The sequence below is a fragment of the Etheostoma cragini genome, chromosome 2 (genome assembly GCF_013103735.1).
Source record: "Etheostoma cragini isolate CJK2018 chromosome 2, CSU_Ecrag_1.0, whole genome shotgun sequence".
Taxonomy (NCBI): Eukaryota; Metazoa; Chordata; class Actinopteri; order Perciformes; family Percidae; genus Etheostoma; species Etheostoma cragini.
The window spans coordinates 11,681,157-11,703,611 of record NC_048408.1 but is presented as its reverse complement, the minus strand read 5'-3'; the positions used below and the strand labels follow the sequence as shown (position 1 = coordinate 11,703,611).

General features: G+C 40.4%; 1 protein-coding gene across 1 annotated transcript in view; it reads right to left on the bottom strand.

Annotated features, from left to right (window-relative positions):
* frem3 (Fras1 related extracellular matrix 3) overlaps positions 1-15,453 on the bottom strand; it is a 29,160-nt gene extending 13,707 nt beyond the window's left edge. The window contains exons 1-2 of the mRNA XM_034899266.1: positions 10,425-15,453; positions 9,714-9,803 (exon numbers count right to left, since the gene is read on the bottom strand). Coding sequence (XP_034755157.1) covers positions 9,714-9,803; positions 10,425-15,453 — 5,119 coding nt within the window. The remainder of the gene's footprint in view (positions 1-9,713; positions 9,804-10,424) is intronic.
* Between the last annotated feature and the right edge of the window lie 7,002 nt (positions 15,454-22,455).

Here is a 22,455-nt window from a genome sequence, read left to right as displayed (position 1 = left end):
AAAGTTGCCTTGCCTTGCCTAATGCTTCATTTAGACCACCTCAACAACACAGTACAATGAGGAAATGATCTTGTTCATGTTAGGAGCCGCTGAGGCATATAACAGCAATCTGCTCAGGGATAAGAAGGAATCAAAAGGGGCATTTTAATTTCGTAAGGGAAACATGATAACTTAATGCTAGGGCTTTCCTAGACCTCATTTTATTGGGCCTCAAAAAGAGTTGCCTTACTTTTCATTTCCTCCAATTCACATGCACCATCTGCATAATGCTGTTTCGTGTTCTCAATCCAAAATGGGGCATGTGCAAATATAGATATATATGGTCCGTTTATAGAAGATTTCTGTCCTAGTATGGTTTCTTTAATGAGCTGGCTTCTTGTAAATCTGTGTTACCCCATCACGTCCACGCTCTGTCGCTCTCCCTCTTGAACATGGCGAAGTTTAAATAAGAGCAGTGAGGCTTCTTTTTGCTCCATTAGTGACCGCAAAGACACACTTCTAACAACTTTCCCCGTTCTTAAACTACAGCCTTTCTTTGTCCGACTAGATTATTGTGTGACAAACTCAGTTTGAATCACTTAGGATAACATTTCATAAATTTGATTTAGTACCTCATTATTATCTGTGAAAGAAGCCCTGTTCGTAAAACACACATCTGAACAAAACACTCAAAGCTCAGAGTCACCTGCCACTGATCCACAATTTTAGATCCACTCCTGCCCTTAATCCATACTATCTCATGACTCATGTAATCCCTCAAACTGTCAACTCAGTTTTGGCCATTGACTTGAAACTGGTTGCTTCAGAGATATTTAAGATTATGGGTTCTGCTCCATAATCTGAATGTTTTTTTAACAACAGCGGCAAAAGGCCCTCATGTCTTTTCCTTCAGTGAGAAGAGCCTGGTGACCTGTGACTTCCGATGTGAAATGGGTCAAGCTCAGTGGTTCTTTGGATCAGCGATTTTAGAGCGGGCTGTTTCTCTTTAGTCTTGCACGGCTGGTCACACTGGCAGCGGTCTGCTAACCTAACTCGGCTAAAGCAGTCAGAGAAGTGAAGAAACCTTATTGAGTCAGAATAAACCTTCAGCAGTTTGGTGGGACAGTATTCCTTTTTTTTTTTAAACAAATAGTTTTCTAAATTCAGTGTAATACATGTCTTAGAAATTATAAAACAGACAGGTGAACCGTTTTAAGCTTAAATAAAAAGTAAATAGAGGACAATGGCAAGGACATCCTCCTTGTCCACACAATAAACCAGTATTGAGCTCAGTTTTGCCTCATCGAGGAAGAAAGAGGCTGCAGTTTGTATGCTATGTGACTGGGGACAATGAAAAAAACAGGGGGGTTGAGAGTGCGTATTCAGCATGGGAAGGAGGCCACTTCCTCAAACCCACATGTCAACACTGAAGCCAAACCAGGCCGGGTCCCCACAGGGGCAGACCCCGCTCACAGAAGCATGGTCAGATGAAACTGATAGCAACAAGTGGATTTCTGGGACAATGACAGTACTCAACCACATCTCTACTGGAATGAGTAGACTAAAGATGATCTTAAATTCAAATATTTGCAGTATTACTTATTCTATCTGCCACCTTCCACACACAGACGGGCATATGAATGCATGTTCTCCAGTATTTAGCCCACGCCTGGTTTAAGGCAGGAAACATGGAACATCAGAGCCCAGTGGGCACAGCTACCTTTGAACAGGCTCCATGCTCAGGTTTCCAACTGTCATGGCTAAAAATACAGGAAACATGTATCATGTCTGTTTTTGCTCGCCCCAGATTCTTTAGGTGTTTAAACAGTACATGCATAAAAGGACAATTTTAGAAAACATTTAGTAGGACTTTGTTTTATTCTGTGCAGAAACAACTAAACACAGTTACTGTATTCTGATTGAACTCTTGACTGAAAGACTCAATCTGCACTGCTTCACATGTCATGAGCCTGTTAAACCAAGAAGCCATCAAATCCACATCTCAACGAGTGGACTTCTTGTAGTTGGCCTGATGTAGAGTAAAAAAAAGAAGAACTACAACTATCAGATTGTTTCTGTGCTGGAGAAAGTATGTCCTGGCAGCCGGCCCTATTTGGAGCTGATATGAGGAGAAGCTTAGTCAGTGGCTATCAGTGGGGATTATCAAATGAACACGGCTGAGACAAAAAGCTGTCTCTGTTTTGGGATCGAGCAATCGGGCAGCTTTAGTTTCTGCATCGCTACAAGGAGTAAAACAATGGAGTTTTTATGAATGAGACAAGAACACATGTATTGCACTGGTATTTCATAGACTGTATTGTGCTGAATAACAGACACCAGTGTACACAAAAATGGATTTTAAGAGATTTAGAATACTGTAGCACTTGTTTGTCATAGTTTTGTTGATTTAAAGTATATGCTTCTGCACTGCTGTACCTAAATTTAAAACTTGTTTAGTTCATTATATATATATATATATATATATATATATATAATATATAATTAAACATTACATTTCCTTTTGGTTTGAGAAACAGCTATAAGCACAATATAGCCTATCTTACTAGAAATGCACCAGAGCTTTTGGTCACATTTTGAGGCGTGATGAGCTTACTCATCTTGTCCTTTATTGTTTGTCAAACTGAAATTGCCAAGGTAACAAGAATCTTTCAATCCTATATCTATATATTAAGTTTCTTTTTTCATTAATAGGCACATAACCTTCAGAGCTTAATGACTACCCACACCACCTTTTGGCCAACAGGCCCGAGGAGACCACTAAATCAGTAACATTTGCTATTTTCCTTGAACCCAGTGGGCTTATTACACTGTGTGGTCAACAGGTGCTGTTTCTTTTCTGTACAAGCAGGTTACTTTTGCCTAGAATAACTACTGTCAGTCAAAATGCCAATTTCTTTTTTGTTCCTACTTTGTATTTCCTCAGCCTTCCCAGGGAATTGAATGTATCTCATGCACAAATCTTGCTCTGTCTCTCTGTCTTTGTCCATGTCTCTCTCTTCCTTCCCGCCCGACTCCCAGATTTGGTGGAGCAGAGTGACAGCTGTGCTCCACAAACCCCCTCCCCCCTGCATGGTCCCCTTCCTCCCTGTGTCGGCTTTGTTAGCTGAGGGGACGGACAACGAAGAAGGACAGCAGGCCACAGTCTGGGTGGGCCAGATCTACCACCATGGCATGTCTCCCTGCCTGCCTCCACATTGTTTACACCAGTGTAAGAGAGGGAGATCCCCTTTCTCCAACCTTTTTTTTTATACATGCTGTTGGACATTGAGGCTGGAGCTGGCATGAGTCTCAAGAAATTCAAGGACTAATCAAGAAGCCAGACTTCCCAGCAGGGAACCCAACAACTAGACTAGACAGAAATAAAAATGGTTTAAATATGCTCAAAATAGATGAGTTAAAAGCCTGCGTGAAAAATAATGGCAAACATTAAAGTCAAAATAGATTTTCGACGTAATGGACGGGCTAATTTATTACCATTTTTACGACACACATACCATATTAGACTGCCCATTAGCTCCAATACATACAGTAGCTGCCTGGTTCAGCTCGCATTTCCATTAGCTTTTCAAACTGACAATCATCATCATTTCTGCTGGGATGTAAAGTTTTATAGGCCGCACGTGTTCCTAAATGTCCCTCTTAGCAGCTATTTAATAAATTAGCTTCAATGTGATTGATGCTAACCACTGACAAGGGCACGGGATGAATATTTAATTTTTTTGTTTTAGGGCCTGAGTGGGAGCAACTGGATCCTTTTCAAACATTTATTAAAAGCTGCTCTACTTATTTTAGTGCAGTAAGTCACATAGTGGCCTGCTACAACGTGACACATGCAGGTATTTTGGTGCAGTATTTAACAAAAAAACTAAAAGTCTGTGTCATAAAACACAAAGATGTGAATTGTGAAATATTTTAGATGCAGCATGGCAGAATGACATGAGGTGTTTCTCTCTTGACAGCACATTCTTTATCAGCTCATATTTACACATGCAGCGCAGGCTGCCCTGCACCATACATAGATGCAGTGAATAGTGGGCCAGGTCGGAGACCTCAGTGAAGACGAAGGTCAGTAAGAGGCTTTGACGTTCACCAGTATGATGCAAGGAAGAGCAACCTTCTAAGAATATCCTCATCAGATGACAACCATCACCATTATTACATTTCCTCATTAATCATGTTGATATAAATACTGGGGAGGTTCCAGTCAGCTTGGTATTCAAATGCCACAGATTTTTTTGTATGTTTTTAAGTATGATATTTGTATGATTTTAAGCATGCTCTCATAAATCATGGAGATGTCAAACGTTAACGAAAACAGAAGAATGTTTCTTTATTTTGATTGTTAATCTTAGTAAGTGTAAGAAGAGATTTTCTAAATAGTGAAAGCTTAGCTTTCTCTCTGCGTTCCAAAGAATTCATGTTAGGAATGCTGAATGATTATATGTATTAATAACTTATCATTCCATCCGGTCAGCGACAGTATGTGCTGTAAATTGACACATCCCAGTGGCTTCATTGCTGCTTCAGTTAAGGAGAGTGAAGTTATCACAGGATGTTACAAATCATGAATGGACAGGGACTGAAAGCCACATCTTCAACCCTTGCTTGCCACATACTTGATATGGGGACACAGATTCTTGCAAAACTTGAAATCTAATTTCTAATCTAACATTCTAGATGTGGTACCGGGAATTCTTCGTCAGACTGTTTTGTCAGATATGTAGAACGATGAATAAGGATGCAATGGCAGACATAAACAAAAAGACTTCACAAACATTGTCCAAACATGTAACATGGCAGAATGCCCAGATGTTGAAAGTACAGGGATGACCTAATACATTAGAATTCATCCCGAGGGGGACATTAATGTGTTTAACAAACGTCATGACAATTCATTCAATAGTTGTCAAGCTATTTCAGTCAAAACCACAACTGTCAACTTGGTGGCACAAAATGAAAAGTCATAGTATCACCAAATTCAGTAGGATAGATTCTGTGTTCACCATGGATCCATTTATGGAACCATGATTGGTCTCTAACAAATCTGATCCAAAAGCGGTGGACTGACAGACAATCCGACAGAACGACATTGCCATCCTAAGAGCCACGCTGCTAGCATGGCTAAAAAGAAGGACAAGTAAAGGAAAGTGAGTAACTCAATGACAGCTTGGTTTGGAGCAGCAACAGCTTTGCCATATGAGAACAGATAAGAATAGCCGTACATCATAACTCCCCACACCTGCAACCCTCCAACCACCATAAATCAAGGCTGAAGAAAAAAAGTCAAAAAGAGAAAGAAAGACAGCGAATGATCCCATGGTTGATTGAAAAGGATATGGGGAAACCCCTGAGAGGAAAGAGAATGGGAAAGAAATATAGAAGAGGTCAAAAAATAGAACACACCAAAGATAAAGAGTAGAACTGCCATGAAGGGGTCTTAAAGGAGGAGAAAGAAGGAGAGTGACGACAGAGTGGGTTGTGGTGGAGGGGGCGTAAGAGGCCTCAGCTTCTAGTCACAGGGGGCCACGACTGTGGCACCATTAGCTAGTAAATCTCTTGGTGACTGTTGACATGGGTGACATGTTAGATCCCAAAACACAGTTAGGAAGTAGGGGTCATGTCAGTCATTATGCAGTTCTACTGTACAACAGAGTACACCCACTGCACTGTCCACAAATTTAAAATGTCTAGCTATTTTGAAATACATTTTCCTTTCTTGGTTTCATTGCGCCCTTTGGGGAAGTGCCCCTCCAGAGCCAGCACCTCCACAGTGAAAGACTACAGGTTATCGGGCTATCTGAGATTGGGTTGGATTTCTGTGGAGCTGGAAGTGGGGTGACGGAGGGCTTTGAAAGGGGATCCCCCTGAAGCCTTCCCTCTCACGTACACACCTGTCTGCTCGGGATACCAATTCACTTCCAGGCCTTGCTCTGTCTGTGGCCCTGGAGTCTGTAGTCTCCAAGGAAGTGCATTCCTCTCCCAGCTCTGAATGATCACATAACACTCGACCCACAGGGGTCTATGATCCCCCTCCAGTGCTCGACAACTACATTGTTGCTATTGGAAAGAGTACAGAGGCTGAGTCGACTTATCTGAATGTAGAGGCTCTGTTCTCCCTTTTTCCTCATCTGTTAATCAGTTGAGTTTGATTAGTACTGCAATGAAATGTGAGTCAATCTTGCACCTAAGATTGGCAAACAGAGGCAGTGTTTCTGTAGACCAGTACACTCCAAAGTCTACAGATCTGACATAAGTATATTATCCTTGTCCTAAGACGTCAGACGTCTCAACACGTCTGACAATAAATAAGGGTTTCTTCACTTAGCCTGTGGCTCACTGCGCCCATGCCTTATGGACAAGGATATATGTGAGCTGTGTATCCACCTGTAAAAACAAGTATTTATTGCCTACACTTTGAATGGCTGTAGGAAGTTTCTGACCTGGTCAATTGCATGTAGGTTATTGCTTTTCCAATAGCAATTTCCAGCAGACAGAAAAAATGACCCAAATTGAACTATAGTTTATGTTTAAGGTCACTGCCACAGGCCAAGACTGTCAAGTTTGTTTTTCTTACTGTTTTGCGAGAATTTCTCGGCTATTCTCTCAGATACAATAACTAGCAAACACATTCCCCTGTTCAGACCATTAGTCAATCCTCTCTCTGCAGCTAGGACACCAAAACTGTTGGCTCATCAGATCATCACGTGTATAAGCTTCTTAGGAAATTATAAAAATGCTGCTAGATTTATGGACTTCAGAAGATAAAGCTAAGTGTATTGTTAATATCCAAAATGCAATAGTTGTTTTCCTCTATATAGACTTATATTTGCTAGTGTAAAATGGGAGAATATGTCTGACTTATTTACTTGTACACAAATCACACATCTGTGAGCAAACACCGCATTCCCGATGCCGCTTCCTCAGGTTCACTCATTGTTATTTCTGCTTCTGTCACGTGAATGACAGAAGCAGAATGCAAAGAGCTGATAATCCAAAAGGCCTTCTTAATGTTTCCTGGTTGATGCCTAGTCTCACACACACACACACACACACACACACACACACACACACACACACACCTCTGACTACATACATTCACACACATATTCACAATCGCAGAAACATGAATGTGACATGCAGCAAACTGCTATACTACTCCAAGGGGATAAGTTCCATTAATGATTTTGACTGTGTTTATCTGTGTGTGTGTGTGTGTGTGTGTGTGTGTATATTCCTGACTTGTGAAGAAGCATCAGTACAGTGCATGTAGTGGCAGGTACCTTTTAAAGACTGCTAAGACCCTTAAGCAGCTGCCCATATCAGTACATCGGAGGGGTGTTATCTAAAATGAGGTGATACTCAAGCTGTGTTAAACACAAGAATGTACTTAGATAAATAGTTTTGGAAATGCTGTGTCAAGGAAACAGAATGATTTAGGGTAGAAAAAAATAATCACTGTCTATGAGGGTTAGGGGTTAGTGTCATTGTCAAATGTCATTGTGGACATTTTGCAAGGACTGTCTCAGTTTGGCTCCAGGACTGGTTTACTTTTCGGTCACTCTTTGTTTAACTTTTGTTGCCAAAGTTTGTTTTCAAGAAGATTCTAAACAAAAGAGAAATCACCAAAGAATTAGCCACTAATTGGATTTATTTCAAACTGTTGAATTATAAATTGTAATCCTGTTTCCTGGTGTGAGCAAACATTTATCTTTAACTTAAAAATAAGTGATTCAGTTCCATTCACATTTTAGATTAGGAAAGGGTGTGCTGACAGGGACCAGTTTCAGGGGATAATTTTGGGTGCAAATCTCTAATGACTGCGAGGTTTTCTTCTCACACAAACGGCTCACCTACTTAGATTTAAAAGCAGATAGGCTGACCATCAACGTGCTCTCCACCTGCATGTCCTTACATGTCCACGATAATGCCACCTCCCCCAGGAGTCACCCCCTCAACACTTTACTTGATCTGTTATTCAATCTTTTTTTTCAGGTGTGCCTGTGTATTTGTTGCCGTATATGTGGCTATGTATGTGTGTGGTTAGTTGGGGTGTGAACTGTCTGTGGCCTTTACATGTGAACGGAGGTAGAAACACGGTTTTGTTTTATGTCCTAGCCTGCACCGCTGCACCTGGTTCAGCTGATTTTGCTGGAAGCTTAAACCATTTATGAAAGCAAACAGAAAAAGGTCTGTTGAGCTAATTGAAGCCTTTGCACTCCCTTCCGTTGGTTAAACCTCCACTTAAAGACAGAAAAGCTAAGCAGCCTTGCTTAAGGTAGATTAATAGGTCACAAAAGTAATGTTACCCATTAATAATAAATAATAGTGGTGAACAATATAGAATTAAGAATAATAACAGCGGTTCTATTTCAATCAAAGTCAGAGCTACTGACCCTCTTTCAAAATATAGTATTATCTGCTTCACTTATGTCTAAAGAAACGTAAATTACTAGGATCCAGTCGGGCTAATAAAAGAGGCTTCACTTTGCTGACAAAAGACAGTAATTTGACAAAAAAAACACATCCTCCCAATCCTGCCGTCTCAATGGCCCTGATGGTGATGGTGGTATTATCACCAACATAGCCCTCAATCCTGCATAATTATAGACCAAACTTTCCCTGCAGCATTGATTGCATTTCCAAATCTTGTTTTGTAATTTAAAGCTGATGCTTAAATAGCAAAGGCCACCTGTTGCATTTTTATTGCTTTGCATTTGCTATTTATATATAATGTTGTTCATGTAATATACGTAAAAGTTTGAGGTGACAGGCCACAGAGCTTATACATTATACCGTCATGTCTGAACCAAGCATATCTGGTGCATTTATGAGAATTCTTTAGGATAAACGGGACAAGAACATGTTCACGGATATGTTAAATGAGAAGACCACTGGTCTGTCATGTTTCACCCGTCGATATTAATAATGTTTTAAAAGATAGGCTCCTATGACAGGGGTTATTATGATTATTAGGAAATATAATATTCAGGAAATGGCAGAGTTACAGACAAACAAAGTGTATGATTGGATTGCTGGAGTAAGCTGAGAAAGAAAGAATGGATCTGATGAGAAATGTAAAGGACCATATTGGATGTTGATGCCTTATAAAGCATTAAATGGCAAATAGAAAACATGATCTCCTTGTTTGAATCCCACTGAATACACTGAGTGGGTTAGTCAGAAATTCCCAGTGTTCTTACAATCATAGCCATACAATACTATCAATTTTTACACCAGATGGTACATTTTTAAGGCCAAACTGAAACAGCGATTCCAAGAAGACAGCTCATCACGCATACCTTTACAAAATTCAGGTTTCAAGCAAAGAATGAATGGACTCAGAAAAGTGTCCTGGGGGAAATGATCCCATTGTTCCTTAACAATACAATTTAGAGCATGAGGTAGTCTCAGCTCTTTCATTTTAACCAACCCACAGTCAGTATTTGGCTAATGTCCCCTTTGACCCTGTCCTTCAAAAACCTGCTACCCTTTCCAGTGGGGTGAAAAGAGAGGGCGGCTCTATACTGGGTGTCAGTCATGGCCAACTGCCTTAAGTCTTTGTGATGCAAACACAGGATCTTGAAGTTTCAATTTTAAGAGGCCATTAAAAGACAGATAAAGTTTGAGGACAGCCTTTGGGCAAATGATTTCTAAGTAATGGTCCTCAGTTTGGTGACAATGCCTGCAAGTTTGATATATTAATGGATTCTTACCTTTGTCTTCAACTGTGAAGTAGAAGATATCACTTGTGGCGTTACTCCCATCCAACAGCACATAACAGATCTTCATGTCATCGATATCCGCTGTTGATATAATATGAGAGATAGAGTGTTAGCTGAAAACGTTAGGTAAGATAACTGGGACTAATAAGCCACTTTTACAAGTTTTTTGTTACAACACTTAGGCTGCACTTAAAGTGGGCCACAGGAGACGTGTTCTGAAGCATTCATAATTGTTTTAAGCAAAGTCTAAATATTCTATAAGTTAGACATATCTATTACAGAACTCTTACCTGCAGTTATATGATGATGATTAGCAGTAGTTGCAATCACAGTAGTACAGTTATTATTAGTATTATTATATTCATATTATCAAGTATTTAAGTATTTGACAGTGAATTTCTTGTCTTAACTTTGGGTTTGTTAGTGCTTGTTAGAGCTTTAATAAAGCTCTCATCATTGCCTGCAATAGTTGGAAACAAGGTGAGAGTGGGGAACAGTTAAATTATAGGCCATGAAACCAAAACAATGAGTAATATATTCTAAAGTGCTACGTTGAAGTAAGGGTTGCTGCAGAGTCAAGTGCTAAATGACCTCTTTCATATTACATATGGTGATTTAATCCAGTCCTAATCTAAAATATTTATAAGTGCAGCTTTAATTTTCAAAACTCTGTTAAGAGATTTTAGTGTGACACTGGCTTACCTTGCGTGAAGGTATTGATGCTGTTGTTGCCCAGGGCAGTGTTCATGATAAACCCATGCAGAGGAGCCTCAGACACAATGTATTTCAGGACCCTCTGGGAACTGTCACGATCCTCTGCTCGAAGGGCCTTACTGGTGATCACGAAGCCCAGGTGGTTTGTCTGGAGGACCTTCAGTGAGGCAGCAGCTTTATTAACCACAATCTGGGGCACACCATTGTCCACAGTATTGATGTGAATGGTCATCATCTGGGGCTTGCGTGTCTCATACACAGTGTTAGGAAAGATATAAAAATCAGAATGAGTGCCATCTGTGACAGTAAAGGAAAAGCTGTCTTCGGTAGACTCAGTGCCATCATGTTTATAGCTGATAAGGTTCTCGTTTAAGTCTTGCTTGGAAAAAGTTGAGACTGGTTTGGTATTGTTGAAAAGCAGCTGCCCATGTACTGGCACTTGGGTGACTATGAATCGCAATAGGGTGTCTGGGGTGTCCCGATCCTCAGCTGTCAACTCAAATGGAGTGATGAGCTTGCTTTCTCCCTCCTCCACAACCAGTTGGCTTATTGTCAAGACGGGTTTCTTATTATCTACATCAGTGATGGACACTCTGAAGGTTCGGAAGACAGGATTGTAACCGTCTGTCACCTCAAACTCAAAGCTGTCCATTTTCATCTCATCATCAGAGGTGTGGATGTAGTAGATCTTGTTGCCAGCAAGCTGCAGTTGGGTGAAGGTGGAAATTGGTACACCTGGGTGGTCAGTGCTCTCTAAGTGGCCTCTACTAGGTGCTCTTGTGATGCTAAAGCCAAGGAATTCATCAGGACTGTTAATGTCAGTGGTGCTGAGGAGGTCAGTAGTAAGAGTTACTCTCCCTCCTTCTTTTAGAGTCACACCTTTGTTGATTACATCTGGAAAGACCATGTCAATGCTTCCAATGTTAATGTAAAAGTAACGGTCAATAAGGGGATTGATGCCATCTGTGACATCAAACTTAAGCAGGTCACGGATTCCCTCCTGGCCTGTGTGTACATATTGGATGAGCTGTTTGTCGATTTCGTCCTGTGTGAAGTTCCTCCCGAGGGTGATATTACCTAAAACATCACCATACTTGCTGATACGCTGAAGGTAGCCTTGACCTGGGCCGTATTGCACAACATATGTTAGCTCTTTGTCTTCAGAATCAAGATCAGTGGCCTTCAAAACACTGTTGCTAATGACTTTTGTCTCTCCAATCTCAACATCAAGACCATCATTTATAGCCATCCTTGGTGTTTCATCATCAACAGGAATAACCATGATAAGAACTGTTTTTTCCACTGTATGTTTCCCATCTGAGAGTCTGATTTCAAAGCTGTCCTCTTTTGTCTCTGAGTCATCGTGTTCATAGACAATGTTGGATGCCTCTTTGATCTGTTCCAGGTTGAATTTTTCTACAGGGACAGTGCCAGTGCTGAGCTGCTGAACTATTGTACCATGTTTAGGTTTTTTGATGATTTCAAAGTGAAGCTCATCCCCAGGGATGTCAGCATCAACGGCGTTCAGAATTGGTGTGTCAATGACCAGACTCATGCCCTCCATTACCACAAACTCACGGATGAAAATCTCCGGCTTCTCATCATTGGCTGGAATGATGACTATAGGTAAGAAGTGGCGTTCTGAGAAGTTAATACCATCTGAGCAACGGAAGGTGAAACGATCTTCCACAGGTTCAACCCCTTTGTGGATGCTTTGGACATAGTATATGTGACCGAGTGCAATGTCTTTAATGCTAAAGGCAGTAATGGCTGTCCCTGCCCTTGATTTTTCAGAACCTGAGGCTGGGGAGATGTTCTCCACATAACCAGATGTTGGTTGGACAATGATGGTGCAAAGGATATCGTCATTGGTAGTGTCAATATCTTCGGCTTGGATGTGGTCCAAAGTAATGACATTCTTCTCCCCTTCAATTCCAACAAACTGCTGTCCAACACTGACAACAGGTGGAATGCTGTCAACAGGAAGGATGGTAACGTGAACTGTTACACCTTGGACCTTGTTGCCGCCAACAACCCACTGCTCTGACAAATCAGACAGAGTAAGGTTGAAAGAATCATGTTTTTTGACCGGTCCAATTTCACCAGATGTGTGAGCATACACCACTGCCCCATTGATGATGTCTTCTTGCGTGAATCTTTCAGCAGGAGCACCATTAACCAGGATTTCACCCAGCCTGGGAGGCTCTTCAACAATGAAAGTGAGGATGAGGTCATCTGTGTCTTCATCACGGCCCTGAATGACATTACTTGTAATCTCCGTGGCTCCATTCTCCAGTACATCGATTGATGCTCCGAGCAGACCGGCTGGGAGCATAATTGTGGGGGTCTTGTCATCCACCGGCTCAATTGTGATCTTAATGGTGATGGGTACCTCATGAAAACCGTCACTGACATCAATCTTTATCACGTCACTAAGTGATTCCTCTCCATTGTGTGTGTAAGTAAGGCGACCATTTTCAATGTCGTCAAGTACGAAGGTTTCGCTATTTGCCATGTTGATCCCCAAATACTGCAGCTGCCCGAACCGAGGGATCTGGGTCACAATGAAGATGATATTTTCATCATCTGTATCCGTGTCTGTGGCATGCAGCTCTTTCCTAGTGATGACATAGGTACTTCTTTCCATAACAGTGAACCCTGTGTTGATGATAAATGGGGGTTTGTTGTCCACTGGCTGTAGGAAAATGGTGAATAGTCCATCTAGAGTGTTACCAGCAGTGTCTTCCACAATGAATGTGAACTGAGCCACTTTTGGAGTGATTCCCAGCTCCTGGTCTGGAGGCTTGTAAGCTACTTTGTGGTGATTAACCTGGGCTTGTGTGAATTCAGTAATTACAGTGTCGGGGTTGTCAGTCAGTACGATGTGACCTAAGGGGACTGGATTGTTCTCATCTGTGTCAGTTGGGGGCTTAATAATGGTGTACTTCAGGTCCCTGTCATCTGAATCTAGATCACTATAACACAAGAATTTCTTTTTGAAGTGGGTCAGCTCATACTCCTGGACTGTCATGTGAAGGGTGGTGCCTGGAAAGATGACTGGGGCGAGGTCATCAACAGGATGAATTTTGGTCGTAAAGATGTGTTCGCCAGATTGATTAGGAGGGTCATTATCATCTTGGACCCGGAACACAAACTGATCAATCACAGTAGTGGTGCTATGTGGTCCGATGTGACGGTAGAACAGCTTTCCGTCAAGAATATCCTGCTGAAACCATTCAGTTACCACCTGCTCAAACATCTCATCTGTCTCACTGAACTTCCAGAGAGACGGGTCAGATGGAGGCTCCACTTGCCTTAGCAGGAGCTCACCCACAGTTGAGTAGGGCGCTTCCATGAAAAACTTAATGGTGGAGTCTTCGGAATCAATATCTGAAGCACTCAAGATGAAGGGAGAGATCTGCATGACTTCATTCTTGAATAGCACCAGCCCAGTGTTGGCATTGATAATAGGCGGCTCATCATCAGTGGGAGCAATTGTGATAGGGAACAAAAACTCCACTTCATTACTGCCATCAGTCATTCTAAAAATAATGTTGTCACTATAGGTATCGGTGCCGTCATGCTGGTACAACACAATTCCGGCGTCTAGATCGGCAGGTGTAAAGAATTTCCTGCGAGCGCCGAGCACGGTCAGGTCTCCATGCTTTAAGCCATCAACAACAGTTATTCTCACATCTTCCAGGTTATCCTCATCGCTAATCTCTAAATTCTGGTAACTGGATAAAGCTCGAGACTGCCCTTCAAACAATAGCTGCCCTGTATTTTTGGTCGCTACTGGAGCCAAAGTATTCATAGGCTTCACCACAATCATAAAAGCAAATGTATCAGACACAGCGCCATCAGTGTCAACAATTTCAAACTCTAACTGGAAAATCCTCTCCACTTCTGAGTCCTCTGAGGGTGGTTTATAAGCTATTTTAAGATCTTTGATGTCTCTCTGATAGAAAGAGGTGATTGGCAGATTCTGATCATCTGTGCTGATGATATAGCCCTGCTGAGGGCTAAGAGGTGTAGTAATGTTGAAGATTAAATCATCTGGATCAGATTCAACATCTTCAGCAGCCAGCATGTCACTTGTGATAGCTGTCATCACAAACTGATCAACCTCCATCATCATCATGGCTACAAAGCTGGGTTTAGGAGCTGTGTTCTCTGCACCCTCTCTGATTCTAACCATCATTTGGAAATGCTCTTGCATTATGGTGTTGCCTTCATTATCCTGCAGCTCTGCCATCATTGGAATATAGTCTCTGTTAGGTGAGTTGGTTTTAGCTGTGTGCTTGTAGCGAATATCCTGTTTCAGAAACTCATCACAGTCAACCATTTGGCCATTTGAGGGGTTATTCAATAAAGTGCCATACCTGGGAAGACCTCCAGCGCCGACCAGAGTGGCGATCTTACACTGTGTTACACCGTCCTCAAAGGAAAACTCCAGACCTTTTTTGTCAATAGGGTTGCTGTCACCATTTAGCTTTTCAACATTAAGGGGCATATTCCTGATCAAAATCTCAAGCTGCTGGAAAACCACCTCCACTTCCAGCATAAAAGGGATGATAACAGACTCCGTCTGGGAGTCATAACGAAGCTGCAGCTTCACACGATCTTTGCTGGGGCTCCGAGATCCAAAATGAGTATATTTCACTTCATCTGGTCCAAATGAACAGGCAAACTTTTTAGGGGTCAGCATCCCAGGTTTCTGAGCCAGTGGGTCATTGTCCAAAACTGTAATGTGGCAGCGGTCACCAGGCTGCACTTCTGTTACAAGGTCATTCACGGGGTCCAGAAACACAGACCTCCCAAAAGGCACTCTGATCCCATTGTTAGCAATGATGATGTTGTCTTCATTAGGTCCAGATCTGTGGTGATAAAGGTGAGCTAGGTCAAACGGCTCTGCATCTACTGAAGCAAAACAGAAGCCAAGAGCAAGTGTCACAAGCAGGCATCTTAACAGCTCCCACTTTTGAAAAAGTGGGGAACTTTGCAGACAACCAGCCATATCAACAGCTAGATGTCTTGCAATTTTCTTTTTAGAAATCAGCAGTAGCAGGCAGATTCCTGTCCCAAGTGAGAAAAAAGCCTAAAAAAACCTCTCTGTGATGATTTGGGCCTTGGAGTGTGTCCTCTCTGTCTCTCTCTGTTTCTATGTGGCCACACAGAGACACAAGTGTGGTGAATGCGGCATGGCTGTGCAGGTAATAATGAAACAGTAGACAGTGACAGACGCAGGCTCCTCCCCGTCAGCGCAGGGACGGAGCCTCCTGCCCCCATGGCTAATTTAAGAAAGACCATTGGACAAGTCTGTGAAAGTGCTACCCCCCAACCACCCACCCTTCTCCCCTCCTCTCACTGAAAAAGGTGGGGGATCAAATCCAGTGCAAAACTAACCTAATTCAGTGGAATCTGTGTGATGAAATGCATGGTACATGATGATACATGAAGTCACTGTCAGTATATTTTACTTAAATTTAAACAAATTTGACAATTTATAAGTATATATAGATTTAGTGTTTTTGTGGGATTTTCTTAATGCCCCCTTTTATTTCTAAATAAATCTAAAACAATGTGTATTTTGTTCTTTTCAAGCTAAATGACTGTACCCATAAGAATGTAATTGTTATGGGATAGTGCTGGGCACTTAAATTCTGGTCAAGTACTTCCAAAAAAATCTGGTTTAAACATCACTTTGAAGTCAGCTATGCTCTAATGTCTCATAACTGACCTGTGTGATTTCACACACCGCTTCAGAAGGCGATGGAGTGGGATATGTGAATGAAGTAAGCAGTTACTAATCGCAGTCCCATCAAAGTCTCTGTCAAGCTCAAATCTGGCATCCCAGCACTATTCTTGTGTAGAGGATAATATTTCGGCAGTGCACAATTAAACTCTTAATAATGTCAGTTAAAGGATAACATGTACAATGTTATTCAATTATTGTGGGCTATTTCTTCCTCTTTGTCTATATTGTAAATAATCTAGTTTTGATACCAAAAAAATGCAATACACTTGGCATGTATTTGAGTTCGTACCCAGGTTTCAATAATCAACAGAATGCTAAGTTAATTATCACCATCATCATAATCAGACAATGCACATGGCCTGTGTGAAATGATCCTCCAAAGGCTTTTGTGTGTCTGAGGTCATGGCAGTGGGACACCTCGGCACCGGAGTGATCATTAGTCCCACACAGAGGGACAATAACCTGACATCAGCTGGCAGGACAGGTGTATGGACACTGTTTGGTCCCAGACACACACAGAGAAAAGACAACACAGCTCAAAATACTGCTCAGATACTTAGAGATTTGAGTTCTCTACCTACGTCTTAGTTCTTGATCTTGTATAAAATCCACATTGGTCCCTGGCAGTAAGGCAATTGCATACTAAAAGCCCATTTAATGTTTTCTTCTTCAGTTCATTGAATTTTACCCATCCTCGCTAAAATAACATTAATTGTGTCACTAGAACTCCATTTCCGATTCTGATACATCTAATTGACAAACAAATTTGTTTCTGTCCGCATCCAATACATTTCATAAGACCCTGTCATAATAAAGGATTTCAAAGATTGGATACCCATTGAATAGGCTTTTTTTCTGCAGTGACACGGACATAGCACAGCATATAGAAATCAAGCAGTCATACTGGATGCAGTGAGAATGTGAGAATGTGTACTCAGTATGGTTCACAAGGTCATGTTAAGATAAAAATACCTAGCAGCCTTTTATGGATCATCTTTTGAGTTGGGCCTGACGCTCGATGAAGTGATCCGTGCACAGTGCTCAAACGTTTTACGCAGTTATTTTAATTGCAATGGTTGACATTTTTTAAAACCTTTGAAACTTTTTGTTTTGTTTGAATCAGTAATGGTATATTACTGTATAGTATGATCAATTGTATATATCCACTTTTAATAAAGAGATACAACTGTAAATTCATCAAGTTCAGCGCTGATGAAAAGTGCTAATGATAATTACTCTAATGCACAAGAATGCACGATTGAAAATCTGTTGAGGGAAAATATTTGAAAGGACACCATTAAGCAATTATACATACAGTCTAATGTGATACTGTAACTATAATAATTTAAATAATGATTCTGTAAATGTTTCTCTGTTTATTGACCATCATAAGGCTTTAACAACAACACTGTGAACCACTCAGCGACCTTCCCTGAAGTGCGGGCTAAATAGCAGAGATTCCATATGCATCCTGGCATTCTGTATCACACTTGTTATTGCATCCTCTAAATAAATCTTTCCCTCCTCACTTGACCAGCCAAGAATAAAAACGGGGACACAACGGAAGGTGTAACTATAGAAACAAACACACCAAGCTTTTTATACCCTGTTACTCCTGGATTTCACTCACATAGTGAAGACATTTGCTGCAAAATATATCAAGACCAATGGACTAAAAAGTCTGATATGGATCATGAATAAAAATAAACCTTTAAAAAGAAAATGCTAATATTGATTCCTGAGCCATTTGAGAAATGAAACTACCTCTCTGGCTTTAGGTGATTGGTGAGATGTGTCTGTTCAGAAGCTGATTGGCATTTATTAAGCCATTAGTTTTACTTTGTTCAGTTTAAATATCAAAGACATTACATTCCTTTAATGAGCATCTAAGGTAAACAGAGAGAGAAGTTGGGCCGAAGCCAGACCCCACTGCCCAGGATAAACTTATCATCCTGAGGGCAGCTAATGATGACAGCAGGCAGTAATGATCTTATGATAGATGGAAAACAAAGCCCGAGGGGATCCCATCATCAAGGTATCCCTAACCACACAGGGAGAAGACAGGATTTGCTTTCTTTCCTCTGGTGCAGTTGTCTATCAAGAGGACGCCACATTCAGATCCAAATATCCACAACCTTTGTTAAATCCACAGAAAGATGTTTTTTTAAATAAAGTACTTACAAGTAGTTTAGTCACGGTATTGTGTTTTTTTATGCCATATTTGTCATAATGTGTCACGTTTACAGCACATTAATAATGTGGCCATTTGTCTTTTTAACTCTAGGGATAAAGCAGTCCTCCACCTTGGTCTGGACTGAAATATCTGAACTAAGAAGTTTGTTACAACATGCATGTGCCCCTCTGGTGCAATGCACTTCTGTTCTGTATAGAGAATTTCAACTCATCGTTTATCTGTTTAGCCTGCAATTTAACTGTTTTGGTTCACTCTCACCGCCCCCAAAGCATCTATTTTGGGCACTAGCCAGCCATTTCCATTGAAAAACTGGTTCACCAAAAATAAAACACTAGACAGACAAAACTAGCTGAAGTGAAGAATAAAGTGGCAGACATTTCCCTCAAGAGTCGGTAAAGACCAAAAACTGAGTTGAAACTGAGTGAAAATTAGACTTACATTCATCTGTTGGCCACAAATATGATAAGTGAATGATAACGTTGCTCCGCGGCTGCTAGATGTGTAGCTAAATATACAACTGTTTGCTAACAAGTTAGCCTGGTCAACTTAAAGGCATACGTTAATTATCTAAATGTCGTGTGTTAACTTACGAGTTTAGCTAGCCTTTCATCTAGCTCCATCGTCACCTTCCTGCATTTTGGTTTATCACTGGTTTATGCCCAGCAATACTTTGGGTTTAATGCTAATTTGCAAATGTTAGCATGCTACGATGGTATTAGCAAGAATAATGTTATATTAGCCCTTTTATTGACACTGATAGCATGCTAATGTTAGCATTTAACTCAAGCACCGTTGTGCTAAAGCCTCACAGACCTGCTAGCATTGCTTAATTGCTTATACTCAAGAAAAGAGAAAGAAATAGCCCATCAACCCAGAGGAGAGTCAGTTATACAGTCATGGCAATACTCAATACTTTAAAAAAAAGATTATATGAAAATAATTATATGACCAGTCAATTTAGCTTATGCAATTGTTTAAAAAATAGCTAGGTAAGGAAATATGGCTCAGGATACTTGAATCATTGCAACATTCCACACTTTAGCACACTGACAGAAGTTTTAATTGATGTTTTCCCGTTACAAAAGCAACGATTTTTATCATCATTCTTCACATTCTGAGAATGCCCATTACACTTATCACTGAGAGCATCTCAAACGTTTCACACAGCTGATAAACAGCTCAATCCAGCTGTGCAGGACGTTTGATGTACTGTTAGAAGACGTGTTGTGCCTGGAGACAATACAGGATGTTAACTTACAGTAAACGTCTGTAGCTTTAGAGCTGTTCAAGATAAAAAAAGCTGCTACCTCCATCATGCCCATTGGAAAATAACTGCTAAATACATTTACACCACAGTAAAAATTAATTTGCATTAGTTCATATCTCCCCCACTATCTTGACACATTATCAAGTATGATGCAGTTCATCATTGTGCCTTATTTCATAACAGGGTATTTATGTAATCATTATATATATATATATATATATATATATATATATACTTGTATTGAAATTCATAATTCACTGTAGCATTTTACATTTCACTTCAATTTTAAACCTAGGGTTCACTGGGCTAGATCTCAACACAGGCTAACCTCAGAAACCCCGCGGGTTAATGCTGAATTTGGAAAGCTTATAAACATAGAAGGTATGTAGAGATATTGTCGATTGATGTTGATGATGATCTTCTCTCTGTATGTTTCCTTTGCTGGCCTCTCTTCTAATAGAGATGTCAATTTCACTGAGATTAAATAGCTGTATAATTCTTTGAGGGATCCACTGTAGTGTGTGGATTATGAAGTAACTCAGGAAATCAGCTGTGGCAGGTTCTTTGATAACCAGCTATTACATCAGAGAAGTAGCTCACCCCTGATATACTTCTTGTCTCCTTAGAATAGTTGAAGATTGCCCCTACATTCTCTTCACTACTCACTAGCATCCTAATCATCCGGCCTGTTGTATATATACACAGCATATAAATAGAGGATACTGAGACCTGAGACATTTGGATCCAGTTCCAAGGAGGAACAGGTTTGTGTTCTGCTGCACTGGATGATTTGGTGCAGGGTGTCCATGACTGCGGTCAGGTTAGAGGGGTATGCTCCTGCCGTCACTGCTGCACCGCAGGCTCAGTGCAACATTTCATCTACTTAATGGTGGATTAATGCATCCTGCGGGCGGATTGATATAGAGGCCAGCTTTATCACTTGTCTTTAAAGGAGAGCGGAAGCCCCTGGAAACAGGCTAGATATAGCGGCTGGATAAGACCCAAACACTGGGCAACACATCACTGTAGATGGAAATTATAAAAAATATTATATGACTTGTGAAATAAAGAGGACTGTAGATCCATACATAGGTACGTCCATCCCCACACAGCTGTAAATTGTGCTTTATTGTTTGTTAAATAGCAGATAATTGTTTTATCTTAACCCCAGTAAAAAGAAATGTAACAAATAACATCATACAAATATGGTTTATCCCCTGTGGTTGAATTAGCACCAATAACAACTTTCCTACACATCTTCTACTACTAGACAACAGCGGTTCCAAAATTAAAAAGCCAGCTACTGACCCAGGAATGTGTGCAGCACAGTTTTGGGGGATTCCTGTCTTTTAACACTGTCACTTTGAACTAAATGTGTTTGCACCTGGAGCTCATGTTTGCACTTACAGTGAAATGAGTCAGGGGCAAACTAAAAGAACAGTTGGTAAAAGTCAGCAGGGGAGCAGCAGGGATAGTATGGTGAAATTAACTAATGCAAATTGACCTAAACTTTTGTTTATTTTTTAGGTCCAAGGAGCACATGAAATTGGTAAATTATGCCAACATTTTAGTGGGTAGTATGTACTATTTATAAATGTCCATATATATGTTTTATTATTAATGTGTGCTTGGTTAATTTTTGGGAATTTTATTTTTATTATTAAATAATGCCAAAAACATATGGGACACAGTTAAAATCTTTAATACATTCAAATGACACTCACATAATAGCAATTTTTCAGCATAACAGAAACTTTAAAGATATAATGTGAAATATATATATATATTTTTTTAAGATTATTTTTTGAGGTTTTTCCCTTTACTATAGTGACAGTGGATAGACATGAAAGGGGGAGAGAGATGGAGGGATGACACGCAGCAAAGGGCCGCAGGTCGGACTCAGCCAACAGGGTGCAAAAGCTCTTACTGGGTGAGCCAGAGGCCGCCCCTAATTTGAAATATTTCTGCATTAACATGTCTAAAAAAAGACAATAACCATTTTGTTTAGTTGTGTACATGCATTATCCCAAATGTTTTCAACAATGTTGAAACTCAGAGAAATCGCTAATTTTGATCTGTGGCATGGAGCATTGATGTTGCCTGTCAATGGCGCCATATAACCTTTGACCCCTGGGGTTGTTCTAACGTCAAAACACATGAAACACCAAATGATACTAGAGAGTTATTGTAAATCCTTCAATGTCAAAGATTATACTCAGTAACAGTAATACAGCATTTTGCTTTGCCTTATTCTTAATAATAACAATAATAATAATATTTTACTAAATGCTTACCAAAAATAGTTACGTGACCATAAAACAGGGAAAATAGTCCACATTTAGAATGTATTGGTTGGGGAGTTAACAGTAATGCAATGCCAAGGCTTGTATTTACACTTGCATTGCATTATAACAGGATTTCTTTATTTACATTTTTATAAACCATTAATACAATTGCCATTAACAACTTAAAACCATATCATATTGTAAAGTTGTACTGGTACTACTTGACTTTAAGTCCCCCTGTGTAGTATTTACAAGCAGTTTCCAGGTTACATAATGGAGAGGAGGTTGTGTGTCACTGGCTGTTTGGTTACACCTGGTTGCTGCTTGACATCCTCCTGGATCCATCTTTTTTATATATGTTCACATTCTGTGCATCATTTTGTCATATGAATTGTCTATATTGTAATTTTAATATGTTACCTCTATTGTCTGTCTCTGTAGTGGGAGATCAACCTCTCCTTAGTTAATAAATACATTTATAAACACTTATATCTGATTAAGACTACATCATAGAT